The 14,363-nt window shown below is 39.3% G+C and overlaps 1 protein-coding gene across 2 annotated transcripts in view; it reads left to right on the top strand.

Annotated features, from left to right (window-relative positions):
- Positions 1–14,363, top strand: part of Atf6 (activating transcription factor 6) — a 235,063-nt gene that overhangs the window by 33,150 nt on the left and 187,550 nt on the right. For both annotated transcript variants that reach the window (XM_029554067.1, XM_029554066.1), the window contains exon 7: positions 1,109–1,329. In XM_029554067.1, the coding sequence (XP_029409927.1) occupies positions 1,109–1,329 (221 nt within the window). The remainder of the gene's footprint in view (positions 1–1,108; positions 1,330–14,363) is intronic.

The raw sequence follows: 14,363 nt of genomic DNA on the forward strand, positions 1-14,363 counted from the left end.
ATTTACTTAGAAAGAAATAATACAAACTTCTTTTATCATTGGTTTAACTTATTTTTTATATTAGTGCATGCTTTTTAAATTATTTTTTATTTATAGATTTTTTGTGTGTATTTCATCCAGAACATCTCAAAAAATCCTATTCATCTTTATACCCACGTCCCAACTGGCACCCTCCTATAGCCTCTCCCCCTCCCTACTGGAGCCCATATACTCTGAAATCCCTGTTACTGTCCACTGTGTTATCAGTGCCCCCAGCCATTATCCAGTGCAAGTTCATACGCTGAGTGTAGTCAGCCTATCTATAGAGTTCCTTGTTTTAGGAAGATCAGCTCTTCCTCATCTAGATAATATTTAGATAATATTGGGGTCTGCTGTTCATTTTCCCAGTTCTATGCTGGGTTACTATCTGGGAGTCTCTTGGGCCACCTGGCCAACAGCTCAAAGGAAGGGATCTCCTGTCTGGCATTATTTCTTGTTATGTAGCCTTTAGCTATGCACATGGACTCTTAAAGAATTATACTGATCACTTTAATCTTTGGTTATACTTTCCTTTTGGGTGTTTAAGACCATACTGTTGGCCCAGATAAACCAATTTATTTTTACTCTTAAGGTCATTTGAGGATCTGTTCCTCAGGGGTCACATGAGCTTGGGAGGAGCCCCTGGCTCCTTTCTTTTACCAGTTCCATCTGTGTGAAGACATTCAACCCGGCGGTATTGTGAACACAAAGCATACACACCTGCATGCACACACACACACACACACACACACACACACGCACATGCACACACATGCACACATAAGCTTATATAAAGATAGGAAGGGAATTATTTGGAAAGAGGAATGGGACCAGCAGGAAGGGGAGTAGGCAATAGAAGGTAATGAAGAGTGAATAAAGTACATGAAATAGTTTTAAAAAAATGTCATTGTGAAGCCCATTATTTGTACAATAAATACACACTAAAACCCCACAAAAAAACAAAAAAACACAACATCAGAGTTCCCATTAGTGTCTACAAGTTATATTGCAGAAGACACAGCATGTTAGACTGCTGCCCTGATGCACTAGCTCTGTACCATTTGATTCCTTTTCTTTTCTTCTAACCCAGGTCAGACAGTTTTGCTCTCTCAGCCTACTATGGTACAACTTCAGGCCCCTGGAGTTTTGCCTTCTGCTCAGCCTGTTCTTGCTGTTACTGGAGGAACCACACAACTACCTAATCATGTGGTGAATGTGGTGCCAGCCCCTGTGGTGAACAGCCCAGTCAATGGAAAACTTTCTGTGACTAAACCTGTCCTGCAAAGTACCACAAGAAGTGTGAGTTCAGATGTAAGTACTTTTTTAATGCCTGACTTCTTAAAAACAAAACAAAATTTCCTTTTGCTTTTATTGTTTTTTTAAAAGTTTGTTTCATTACAAGAAATAAAAGTGTGTCACATTGTACATCAAGACTTTGATGGAAAAGATTTTAAAGAAAAGTGAAGTATATGTCCCTTCTCTTTGTCTTTAGAACTCCTTCATCTTGTTTCTCAAGCACAAAACTGAACTATCTGCTAATAAGTTAAAGGTTCTTTCATAATTGCTGATCAAAATTGTTCTTAGCAGCTCCCCTGATAAGAGCTTGTGATTACTTTTTAAGCAGGTTTTATATTTAGCTCTCTCCTTTTGATTATTATTTTAATTATGTGTATGAGTGTATTGCCTGCATGTGTATAAATGTACCCATGTCCTGCAATGATCATGGAGGATGGAAGAGGGTGTCAGGTCCCCTGGAACTGAAGTTACAGATGGTTGTTAGCTGCCATGTGGATGCTGGGATTCGAACTGGGTCTTCTGCAAGAACAGTCAGTGCTCTTAACTACTGAGCCATCTTTCCAGCCCCTAGCTCTTTCCTTTAAAAAAATAATTTATTTATTTATTTTTATTTTATGTGTATAAGTGTATTGCCTTCATGCATGTAAGTGCACCCGTGTTCATGCAGTGCCTTCAAAGGTCAGAAGAGGGCGTCATGTCTTCTGGAACTGGAGTTAGGGATGGAGTTAGCTGCCAGGTGGGTGATGGGAACTGAACCCGGGTCCTCTGCAAGAGCATCCAGTGCTCTTAACTGCTGAGCCATCTCTCCAGCCCCATATTTAGCTCTTTCTTGACTCTTTTTTACATTTATTTATTTTAAAATTTTTATTTAGTTGGGGGAGGGGCATCAGAGCCATGTGGAAATCAGGACAACTTGCCCAAGTGAGTTCTTTCTTTCCACTATGGGTTCTGGGTATTGAACTCAATTCGTCAGGCATAGTGGCAAATGCCTTAACCTACTGAGCCATCTCACCCAGCCCTTTACTTTTTGAAGGGTTTTCAGTGCTTCATAATGATGACTTCCTGTTTTGAGGAATTCTGTCTCTTAGTGGCTATTTGAAAGTTTCCCATCTTTGTAAACCTTCAAATTTTTTAACATGTGGGGATTTCTTATACCTTATAAATCACTTAGTTTCCTAAGATTTGTCCCTAAAGCCAGTTACAGCATTTTCCATGAAACTCTTGTTGTCTTTCAACATAATTAAAATATACCTAGCTATGTATTCAAAAGTACTTGAACATCAAGCTCTTAATATTTAATCAAGTTAAATAATCAATTTAGGGACTAGAGAGATGGCTCAGCAGTTAAGAGCACTTGTTTTTGAGAGGACCCGAGTCAGTTCCCACATGGAGGCTCCTGGGATCACAAATGACATTCACTCACATAGACATAGACATACTCATATACACATAAATAAAAATAAATCTTAAAAAACACAAATGTGCTGGGCGTGGTGGCGCACGCCTTTAATCCCAGCACTCGGGAGGCAGAGGCAGGCGGATCTCTGTGAGTTCAAGGCCAGCCTGGTCTACATAGTGAGTTCCAGGACAGCTGGGGTTACAGGGAGACCCTGTCTCAAAAAGACCAAAAAAGAAAAAAAGAAAAAAAACAAAAACAAAAAAACCCCACAAATGTACAGTTGTTAAAGCAAAGCTTATATAGTTTCTCTAAATAAAAATGCTATCACTGGTTGTTAGCATTGTTCCTCCATTCTTTCTTCCTTTTCTTTTGTTCTGCAATTTTGTGTAATATTCCCAAATGAAACTAACAATAGAAAATATTTGAAGTTACCTTAGATCTTTAAAGCAATTGTATGTCACAATTGTAAAAAATATTATCACAATGTAAGTTGCATGTATGCAATTACATCATCTCAAGCTTGAAGAAATGCCGAGGAATATAGGGTGGGAAAAGTACCCAGAAACCACGTCATAGGGATCTGGAGGTGTGACTCATGGTAGAGCGCTTGCCTGGCATGCACATGGGCCCTAAGTTCAGTCCTTCATACCCACCCTATTCTTCCCATACCCTCCCCCACAAAAAAGAAGCCATGTCATAGTTAGAAAAATGGTTTAAGGATTGGAATGATTCACTACACTAAAGAGAAGACTGAAAGTAGGCATGGGAGCCAGCTTTTCAGAAACATGAGATGATATGTGAAAAACAGAATTATTCTGAGTTAGAGTTGCAGGCAAGTAATAGAGAGGCTCTTCTAATCCCAGGCTTTTATATGTAGGCATCGTATTTAGAAGCCAGAGGCAGTCTTTCTTCTTTTAGACTCTATGAGTAATGAGCATCTGAATGCCGACAATCATCTTTCTATGCCACTGACCCGTATTGTAACCTCCAAACATATTTCAATTAGTTACATGTTGGCCTGCAAGCCAAACATCTTTTATTAGTTATTTGATGTAGAAGAACATATGAGTTCTGATTTTGCACTCTGATTTTTGAGTAGTTTGCTGACAAAGTCTCAGTTAACACTGAAGAACTAGGGAATGTGTGAGATAAGAATGTATTGTACAGGGGCTGGAGAGATGGCTCAGCGGTTAAGAGCACTGACTGCTCTTGCAGACGACCTGGGTTCGATTCCCAGCACCCACATGGCGGCTACGAACTGTCCTTAACTCCAGTTCCAGGGGAATCTGAAGCCCTCTTCTGACCTCCAAGGCATTGCAAGACACGGGTGCACTCACATACATGCAATACACTCATACACATAAAATAAAAATAATAAAATATTAAAAAATGAATGTACTGTACTGATGAGTGTTAGCTTTTATTGCTCACACTATTTATTGGCTAGTCTGCTTTCAGAATTTAGAACTGACAGAATTATAAAAGAAAGATTCATATACTCTATGTTTAACACAAGAGACCTAAAGACATTAGAATAATTTTTTATCCAACCTGTATTGTGGTTTTGGTGCAATTTTTACTTGGCCAGCACATCAGAAACCAAGCCAAACCTTTTCAGTATGAGTTTTTCCATAGAGGTTTTGACTATTTATTTGAAGTAAAGAAGCATCACTCTGTCCTATCAACTGGCTAAGCCACCCAGGAACCCCCAAATAAATCTGTTCCAGAAGGAGCTGTAGCGGAGACTTTGATCCACTCACACAGCCTTCTGTGTTAGTAACTAGGTTGAGCTCAGCAGTGCATATGTTTTTCAGACTCACATCTCATGCAATGAAGATACACACAGATTGGTGTCTATATAGTCTTAATTTAAAATGTACCCCTTGATTTTTTTTTTATTGTGTGCTTTTAAGCCAAAAGTATAGTGAAAAAGTTGTAATTTAGAAAAAATTCTATCAGTCTTTTGTGGCTTTGTAATGCTGACATGGCTACTTTTTTCCTACCTATTTTGAATTCTTCTGTTTGGCGAGTTTCATTCTCTGGGGCCTGCTTCTGCCTGCCATAAGTAGCGTTTTTAGCATACCATCTTCTGCAAACTGCATTAAGTGCCACATTTTCTGTTATGAAACACTGTGCCTGATTCATATTATAATCTCAATCTTCCTTCCTTTTGCTGGTAAATCTGTTTAACTCTTAGAAACCTCATGTATGTTTTCAAGAAGTCCAGTTTGTTTTTGGCTCTGGTCGTGATGGAAAAAAATGAACATGACCTCTCATTTCAGTGTAGAAATTCTCTATGTAGTTTAGTAATAAATGGAAATCTTGGAATTACAAAATTGGCTTGACAAAGCATGCTTATCTTTCCTTAAAGGCAATTGAATATTACCAGATGTTAAACCAAGGACTTGAAAACAAGCGGTCTGTAAATCTGTGCTATCCTCACTGTTCCCCCATCGTAGTCTGAAAAGTTTATGAACAGTTGCCACTCTGGTTTTAAGATTTTAGAATTATATTGTTGAGTTATTGGGATAAAAGGCTGTGAAAAAAAGATGAAATTATGTTTTATATATTCTATGGTGACCAAGGTCAGCAGAGTTTTAATGGAAGCAGTAGGCTGGGACAATGGATAGAAAATGATCAGGAATTAGCACAGAACTAGAAGGAACGTAAGATGGGAAGTTGATTAAGAGGTACAGGCTATATTGGCAGGAGGCCCCAGGCATTCCTTTCTGTCTACTCATCCGCTTCACAAAACATTTTCCAAACTCTTTATCACCGTACACACTCTTTCAACCTCTGGTTAGAGAACTTGATTCCCTCCCTCTTCAGAGGCCTGCTCTTGTTGGAACCTCCCATATCAAGCTCAGAGTCATTCTGGAAAAGTGAGGTGCTAGTGGAGAAGATCCTTTTCCACAGGCCAGCAGATGCTAGAAATGCCGTGAAGGGCATTCTCCTGGCATGCCAAATTGAACTTTGCATTTCTCTTCTCTAGAAACGGTGTTGAACTGTTAAGTTAGAGATTTCAGGTGTTGTTAACATGAGTGTGATGTGATTTGGGCCCAAATGGTTTAACTTGGACATAGCATTCTTTATCCAGTGAACAAATGTGAATTTTGGGAATCTATCATTCTTACAGGAAGTAGGAAGCAACCTTCCTCCTTTTCCAGAGGGACACTTTATTCCAACCTTTAAAGTTGCTTGTTGGAAACCCATCCTGAAGAAATGGCCTTGGTCTTGAAAAAAATGAAAATAAAAAAACTGCCATAGTTTTGCATTCTTATATGTCCAATAAGACATATATATGGACCAAACTCACTGAGACACCCCCCCAGCAACCTGTCTCTCAAGAAGAATATGATTTTATGATAATCTGATTGCAATGCAAAGCAACAGGCACTCTACCACTGAGAATTCCTACCCTCTCAGAAGTAAAGCAAAATTTCTGTAGACACTTAATACCCAAGATCTTCTTTAAGATCTAAATATGAGCTGAATCTCCTTAAATTATGTGGCTAGCTTAGATATAAGAAAATAAATAATGAATAGACACTTTTTAGTAACTAAATTCTTTAACATTAAAAATATTGAGATCACGGTATTTCTTTAGGTTGCAAAGTCGAGGAATCTGTCAGAACAAATTCAGTAGGAAAGATTTGGAAATCTAAGAAGCTATCCATATTTTAGAGAAAAGAAAATCACTTTTGTGCAGACTGCTTTTTAGCTTTTCTTCTACCAATGACTACAAATAAAACAAAAAATATGCTTTGTTAAAATGTTTGCAGTTTCTCTTAAGTGGAGGTTTGGGTTTGGTCACTTAAATTTGGAAGGGGGCAGACGAGCAGTTTCTCTCACCCTCTATGAAGTACGTGAGGACCGCATCACCATGGATTTATGTTCTAACAACTTTAGCATTCTTTATCCTTTCAGCTTACCATCTTGATAGGCTAATAAATAATTATATAAAAGATACTGGTTTATATTTTAAGCAATTAAATACTTTTCTCTCTTTTCTTTGATTGCCCTTCCTACAGCCTTAACCTGGGGCTTATTCTAGGGGAGACCATGTTTCACCAACTAGTTCCCCTGCCCAGAGCCATCACTTTTGCTAGCTTTGTGCACATCTGTCGTGAAACAGTTCCTTAGTATATACCTCCTTACAGTTTTTGCCTACTGACCTCTTATAGAAATAGTAGCTTATACACATACTGTCCTTCAACTTGTTCTTTCTCACTAATGTAACTTAGGGATTTTTCTAGATCAGTACTTAAAGCTGAATGGTAGACTACTTCATAAGGGTTTGATAGTTCACATTTTTTTATAGTCTTTTTCTTTATGGAAATTTCCCCTTTAAGTATCTTGAGACTTACTTTATTTTGTTTATGTACAAGTGTATTTGTAGGAGAAATTCCTAAAATTGGAACTGTAGGGACAGAAGATCAGTGTTGTCTGAATTTTGATAGCCTTTACCAAATGACTTTCAATTGAGCTGCTTCTAATCTTCTCTCTGCCCTACCCTTTTCCTCACATAATTCCTCCTCCTCTTTTTTATTTTTGAGGCAGGGTCTCATGTAGCCCATGCTGGCTTTGAATTCCTGATCATTCTGCTTCCACCTGAATGCTGGGATTTCCTCACATAATTCTTAAAAATATATTATACATTATTGATTCAAGAATTTCATACCATGTGTTTTGATCATATTCAGAGCCCCCCAATCCTACCTTACTACCCCCCAACTTCATATCTTCTATTATTATTTGTCTTAAAAATACTTTAATGGCCTGTCAAGTCTAATCTGTTTCCCAGCTCTTGGATTGGAGACTCCTCCCTTGGAGTCTGGTCGACCTACTAGGCATCTCACCAGTATGGGATACCGACTGTCCCTCTCCTAGCATCTATCAGTTGCTGGTAGGTTCTCAGTTAGGGCTGGGACTTCCCGCCCACTTTCCATGTTCATACCAGTCCCCTTTCTGCCTTAGGTTTACTCAGGTCTTGTGCATGCTATCATAAGTGTTGTGGGTTCATGTGTGCAACTAGCCTCTGGTGTCTGGACAACAGTTTCCTAGCCTTCACCTACTACCTCTAGCTCTTAAACTCTTTCTGCCCCCTCTTCTGCAGTGATCCCTAAGCCTTGGAAGGAGAGGGTACAATATAGGTGTCCCATTTTAGGGCTGAACACTCCATAATGTCTTATTTGCACATTGATCATTTGTGGGTCTCTGTGTTAATTTCCATCTGCTGTAAGAAGAACCTTCTCTGGTGAGAGTTGAGAGATGCACTAATCTATGGGTACAACAATAAGTCATTATGAGTCAGTTTAATATTATGTCTGTTTAGCAGAATGATAGTAGTAGGTTCTCTCCTATGGCCTGTGACCTGTCTAGCCATAGGTTCTTGGCTATGATAACCATGTCAGTTATGGATTCCCTATTGTGAAATGGTCCTTAAATCCAGTTAGAGAGTGGCTGGTTACTCCCATAATTTTCATGCAATTATTGCATCAGTTGGCATATTTTGCCAAGCCAGTTGTTGTAGCTCGCAGTGTTCACAGCTGGGCATGATACTTTCTCTGCTAGTAACATGCATAACACTTTCTAGTACTAGGAAAGCTAGCTAGCAGAGATGAAGCTTGGAGGTCAGTACCAGTTTGATTTCTTCTTCTTTGTTCTGTGACTCAGGTATGCAGTGTCTTCAAGCAGTAGGGTTTTATTGTCAAGTTCTGTTGGGTAACCAAGTGCAAGGGTAATAGCCAGTATTGTATGGGTTCTTTCTGGTCAACAACTCCAAAATAAGGAGTCCATTCCTTGCATTGGACTTTAAGTATAGTACATTTATACAATGGAATATTATCCAGCAATTAAGAGCAATAAAATTATTAAGTTCCCAGGCAAATGGATGGAACTTGAAACAGCCATCCTGCGTGAGGTTATGCAGACCCAGAAATACAAATGCTGCATGTTCTTTTTCATAAGTGGATGGTAGCTTTCAGTTTTTAGATAGGTATGTTTCAACTGGAAAATCGTTAGAGATCAGAAAACTAATAAAGGGCTTCAGGGGTAGTTCATGGGAGGTGAAATAGAATGCAGTGATATAAGTGGGAAAGGGAAAGGGGAGGGTAGAGCAGAAGAGGGAATAAGAGAAGGGATAACTACCACTAAAGGCCATTTGAAAGATTCACATAGAAACCTACTGTAGAAGCTTATTTCAGTCTATTCATATACAATTTAAAAAGCTTAAATGATGGTAGAAGACTGTAAAGAAATAGAGTTTTCCAGGTGGCTAGGAAGTCACCCATATGACATACAGTGATGATGACAGCATAGACAAGACCCATGAGAACTCAAACCAGACAAAAACCCAGCGTAGAAGTGAGGAAATGGGTAAGAAGCCCCATCCTTATCTGAGAAACTGTTGGCTACCAGTGACTACTAGGAGAGGGAAAGTTGGTTTTCTTTAAAGGAGTGATGCTAGCTAGATAGGTTGACCAGGCTCCAGTGGATGGACTCACACTGAAGGACATTTAGGGGACACAAATTTAACTCGATAGGCCTTAACATATATGACAGAATGCATGAAATCCTGTGTGTCAGGGGTATGGGAGGTGCAGATGAGGAGGGGTCTAAATAAGATCAAGATGTATTATATGAAATTTTCAAGAATTCAGTAAAAAAAGAGTTTAAATGTAGTCTCACATAATTATTTGTAGTTCTATGTGGACATGTCTGTCTGTTTGAGAAGAGCATCCACATGTTGCTTTCTTTTTTTAACAGTTCCATTGAGGTAAAATTCCCAATATCATAAGCCTTACTTTTTTTTTTTTGGCAGCAATGAGTATTAAACCCAGAGTTTTATACATGCTAGGCAAGTGCTCCACCCTTAGCTCTATCTTAGGTTTTTTGTTTTGTTTTATATCCTGTTTTTAGATTTTATTTTTGGTACTGGAGAGAGAACTTAGCAGTAAGGAGCACTGACTGCTCTACCAGAGGACCTGTGTTTGAATCCCAGCACCCACTATCTCTAGCAGCCATCTCTAATTCCAGTTCTAGGGGATCCAACATGCTCTTCTGGTCTCTGTGAGCATTGTACAACACAGGTATATACATAAAATACATAAAAATAAGTTGATAAAAAATTTTGGATTTTATTTTTTATCTATTTGTATGTGTGAGTCTGTGTATGTGTATGTTACATGTGTGCATGTGCCTACAGAGGCCAGAGGAGGATGTCAGATCCCCTAGAGCTGGAGTTTCAGGCAGTTGTGAGTTGCCCAATGTGGGTTCTGGGAACCGAACTTGGGTTATCTGGAAGAGCTAACATTCTTTAACCATCAACTCATCTTTCCAGCCAAAGTTTCATTTTTTTCCACTTTTTTTATTGAGCTTTTTAAATTTCATACATTTCCCACTCAAATCCAGATCCCTTTCCCCATCCATGCCTCCCCCTGTTGCTCACCTAACCCTATGCACTCAGCCGTACATGCTGAATCCTATTCATTCAGGCGTTTTTACCCAAATGTCCTTCAGTGTAAATGCATCCACTGGAGTCTAGTCAGCCCATCTAGTTTTCGAATGTAAGTCATACTCTCCTTCACCCAGCAGCAATCAGTCTCACATAGTTCTCAATCTTGTGCTAGCCTGCCACCTGTTTCTCACCTCTCCTTTGGCCCCTTGTTTAATTGAGCTGACATGGGTCCCATGTCCAGCACCACCACTGCCACAGGCTCACTTGGGCAAGCCTCCAGTGGCCTGGAGGCCTCCATCTCCCTGTATTCATGAACCATCCCTGGCCCCTACAATCTTTCCGCCTCCTCTTCTGCAATGGTCCCTGAGCTATAGGTGGGTGAGGTTCCATAGAGGAGTCCCATCCTATATTCTACAGTCTCATTCTCCAAAACTTGGCCAGTTGTGGCCTTCTGTGTGCATTGCACTCTGTTGTACAAGGAAGCCTCACTGGTGAGAGTTGAGGGGTGCATTAGCCCTCTCTCTACCCCTTATTCCACTGTGTTCTATGAGCCTTAGTTATAGAGATTCAACTGCAGATGTGTCACCTAGTACTGGGCATGTCCCAGGTGAATGTTCTCTGTGCCTGACCAGATGTACAACTCTGCAGTAACCTGTTGGAAAAAGAAGCTTCTTTGATGAGTGCTGTATGGCATGTTTGTCACTCTAACAGACTTGTCTCCTCTATCTGGCATTGCATTCCCTGCTAAGCAGCTCCCAGGTATACATATGCATTAATGTTCACACGCTCTGTGCATTTCTCATAGAGTTTCTAGGGCATCGATTTTCCCTCTAGGTTCCCTAGCCCCCTTGCCAAGATTCAGTCATTTCCATTCTTTTCTTCTCTCCCATCTGGCTTCCCTCCTCACTCCCTCCCTAGTCAGAGTGCTCCTTTATCCCCACCCTCCCCCCAATACCTTCTGACTCCCACCATCTTTCCTCTCCTGACTTCCCTCCCTCCCCCACACCATGAGCCCTTGCATATCCCTCCCTCCTCTCCTCCCTGCTGATTACTCCCACTTTTTCCACCTCCATCAGGTAACATCTGTTCCCTACTATCCGCCTTTCAGGTTGTTTCTTGTCCTTTACCTCCATGTGTCCTTTCCCTTTCCCTGGCTCCTAGTGTTACATCAGAATTTATATAGTTACATATGGATTGGTGCTACAATGCACCAGAGGGAGAACGTATGTTGCTTGCTTTTCTGCATTTGTATTACTTCACTTAGTATAACACTCTCTAGCTCCATTTTCCTGTAAATCTCATAATTTCATCCTCCTGCTGAGTAGAACTCCATTAGGTAGATGTACCACATTTTCATTAACCATTTGTCAGTGGAAGGCCATTTAGGTTGTTTTCATTTCTTAGCTATTGTGAAGAAAGCAGCAACAAATATGGATGTACAGGTCTCTACAGTATGATGAATCCTTTGGGTATATGCCAAGGAGTGGTATCGCTGGATCGTATGGTAGGTTCACTTTTAGTTTTTTGAGTGTTCTCTGCACTGCTTTCCATAGTGGTTACACAAGCTTACATTCCTACCAACAGTGAATGAGCATTCCACTTTTTCCACATCCTCTCCAGCATTTGTAGTCTTTCATTCTCTTGATCTTTGCCAATCTGACTGGGGTAAGATGGATTTTTTTTTTCAGAATTAAAAAAAAAATTTATATATATTTTTGAGGGTTTCTGATAATGCTACATTCTGAACATACAAAGGGTACAAAATGATTTTTTTCCAGAATATTTCAAAGGATGGTGCCAGTCTATCATTGTTTGCAAAGCACCTTCATGTACTGTTACTGTAGGTCATTTTGTCTCTTAAAGTAAGATACCATATGTCCATAGTTTTGGCTTGTCTTGAAATGGGGGGTGGGGAAAGAGGGTCCCTAGAGGGTTCTTATTCTCATTCATAAAAGAATTGAAGGATGGACCCAACCAGTAGAAAGTGGACGGACTTACAGAGACCTATATGACTGTGGCTGGTCAGAAGTTCTGCAGAGTTCTGCGTTACAAGTTCGAATTCCAGGCAGGAAAAATTTGCTACCTCATTAATGCACCAGGTTTTCTGCCAAGATGGAATCTTAAAGTGGCTTTTATCTGTATTTCTCTGATTACTAAGGATGTTGAGCACTTTTTAAGGTGCTTCTTAGCCATTTTTATTTCTTCGTTTGAGAATTCTCTGTTTAGGTGTATCACCCATCTTTTTGTTGGGTCGTTTATTTTCTTATTTCTTTCTTTTTTGAGTTCTTTGTATATTCTGGACATTAATCCTCTGTTAGATGGGTAGCTGGTGAAATTTTTCTTCCACTCAGTGGGTTTTCTCTTCCCTCCTTTAGTTGTTTCTTTTGCTGTACAGAAACTTTGTAATTGAATGAGGTCCCACTTACTGATTGTTGGCCTTAGCGCCTGAGCAGCTGGTGTCTGATTTAGAAAGTCCTTTCCTACACCTATATCTTGGAGGGAGTGGCCCATGTTTTCTTCTAGCAGTTTCCGAGTTTCAGGTTTTATAGTGAGGTCTTTGATCCATTAGGAGTTGACTTTCATGCAGGGTGAAAAATAAGGGTCAAGTTTCATTTTTCTTCAGGTGGAGATCCAGTTTTGCCAGCACCATTTGTTGAAGATACTATCTTTCCCCCATTGTGTGTTCTTAGCACCTTTGTCAAATATAAGATGGCTGAAATTATATGGACTCATGTTTGGGTTTCCTATTGTGTTCCATTGATCTACATGCCTATTTATTTATTTATTTATTTTTATTTTTATTTTTAGTGTATGAGTGTATTGCCTACATGTATGTGAGTGCACCCATGCCGTGCAATGCTGCAGAGGTCAGAAGAGGGCTTTGTATTCCTCTGGAACTGGAGTTAAAGATGGTTCGTAGCTGCCATGTGGGTTCTGGCAATCGAACCTGGGTCCTCTGAAAGAGCAGTCAGTGCTCTTAACCACTGAACCATCTCTCCAGCTTTTGTGCCAGTACCATACTGTTTTTATGACTATAGCTCTGTAATATAATCTGAGATCTGGTACAGTGATCCCCCCAGCATTGTTCTTTTTGCCCAAGATCATTTTGGCTATCTGGGGCCATTTGTGATTCCATATGAATTTTAAGATGATTTTTGTCAAGCTCTGTGAAGAATGTTATGGGTATTTTGATTGGGATTGCATTGAATCTATAAATTGCTTTTGGTAAGATGGTTCATTTTCTTTCATAATATTGATTCTACAAGCCCATGAGCGTGGTAGGTCTTTCCATCTCCTAGTGTCTTCTTCTACCTCTTTCTTTAGAGTTTTGAAATTTTCATTGTAGAGATCTTTAATGTCTTTGGTTAGATTTATTCCTAAACATTTTGTTCTTTTTGAGGCTACTGAGAATGGAAGGGTTTCCTCTAGTGCTTTTTCTGATTTCTTGTTATTGATATATAGAAAGGCTACTGATTTTTGTAAGCTGATTTTCTATCCTGCCACTTTACTGAAAGTATTAATCAATTCTTACAGTTTTCTAGTGGAATTTTTGGGATCCCTTATATATAATATCATATCATCTGCAAATAGGGATAATTTGACCACTTGTTTTCCAACTAGTACTCCTTTAATTTCCTTCTTTTGCTTTATTGCTCTTGTAAGAGTTTCAAGCACTATATTGAAAAGGAGTAGAGATAGTGGACAGCCCTGCTTGGTTCCTGATTTTAATGTGAATGTTTCCAGTTTTTCTCCATTTAGGGTGATTATGGCTATGGGTTTGTTGTATATAGCTTTAATTATGTTGAAGTATGTTCCCTCCAGACCAATTCCTTCTAGGACTTTTAACATGAATGTACGTTGGATTTTGTCAAATGCCTTTTCTGCATCTATTGAGATGAACTTTTGTCTTTAAGTCCATTTATATGGACTTATATTTTCATGTTTTATTACATTTATTGACGTTCATATGTTGAACTATCCCTGCATCTCTAGAATAAAGCCAACTTGATCATGGTGGATGATCTTTTTGATGTGTGTCTGTATGCAGTTTGCAAGTATTTTGTTGAGTATCTTTGCATCCATGTTCATTATAGATAAGGGTCTATAGATTTCTTTTTTTGTTGTATCTTTACCTGGTTTTGGTATTAGAATGATACTGGCTTCATAGAAGGAGTTTGGGAGTTCTCCCTC

The sequence above is a fragment of the Nannospalax galili genome, unplaced genomic scaffold, assembly GCF_000622305.1.
Source record: "Nannospalax galili isolate Female #2095 unplaced genomic scaffold, S.galili_v1.0 scaffold884, whole genome shotgun sequence".
Taxonomy (NCBI): domain Eukaryota; kingdom Metazoa; phylum Chordata; class Mammalia; order Rodentia; family Spalacidae; genus Nannospalax; species Nannospalax galili.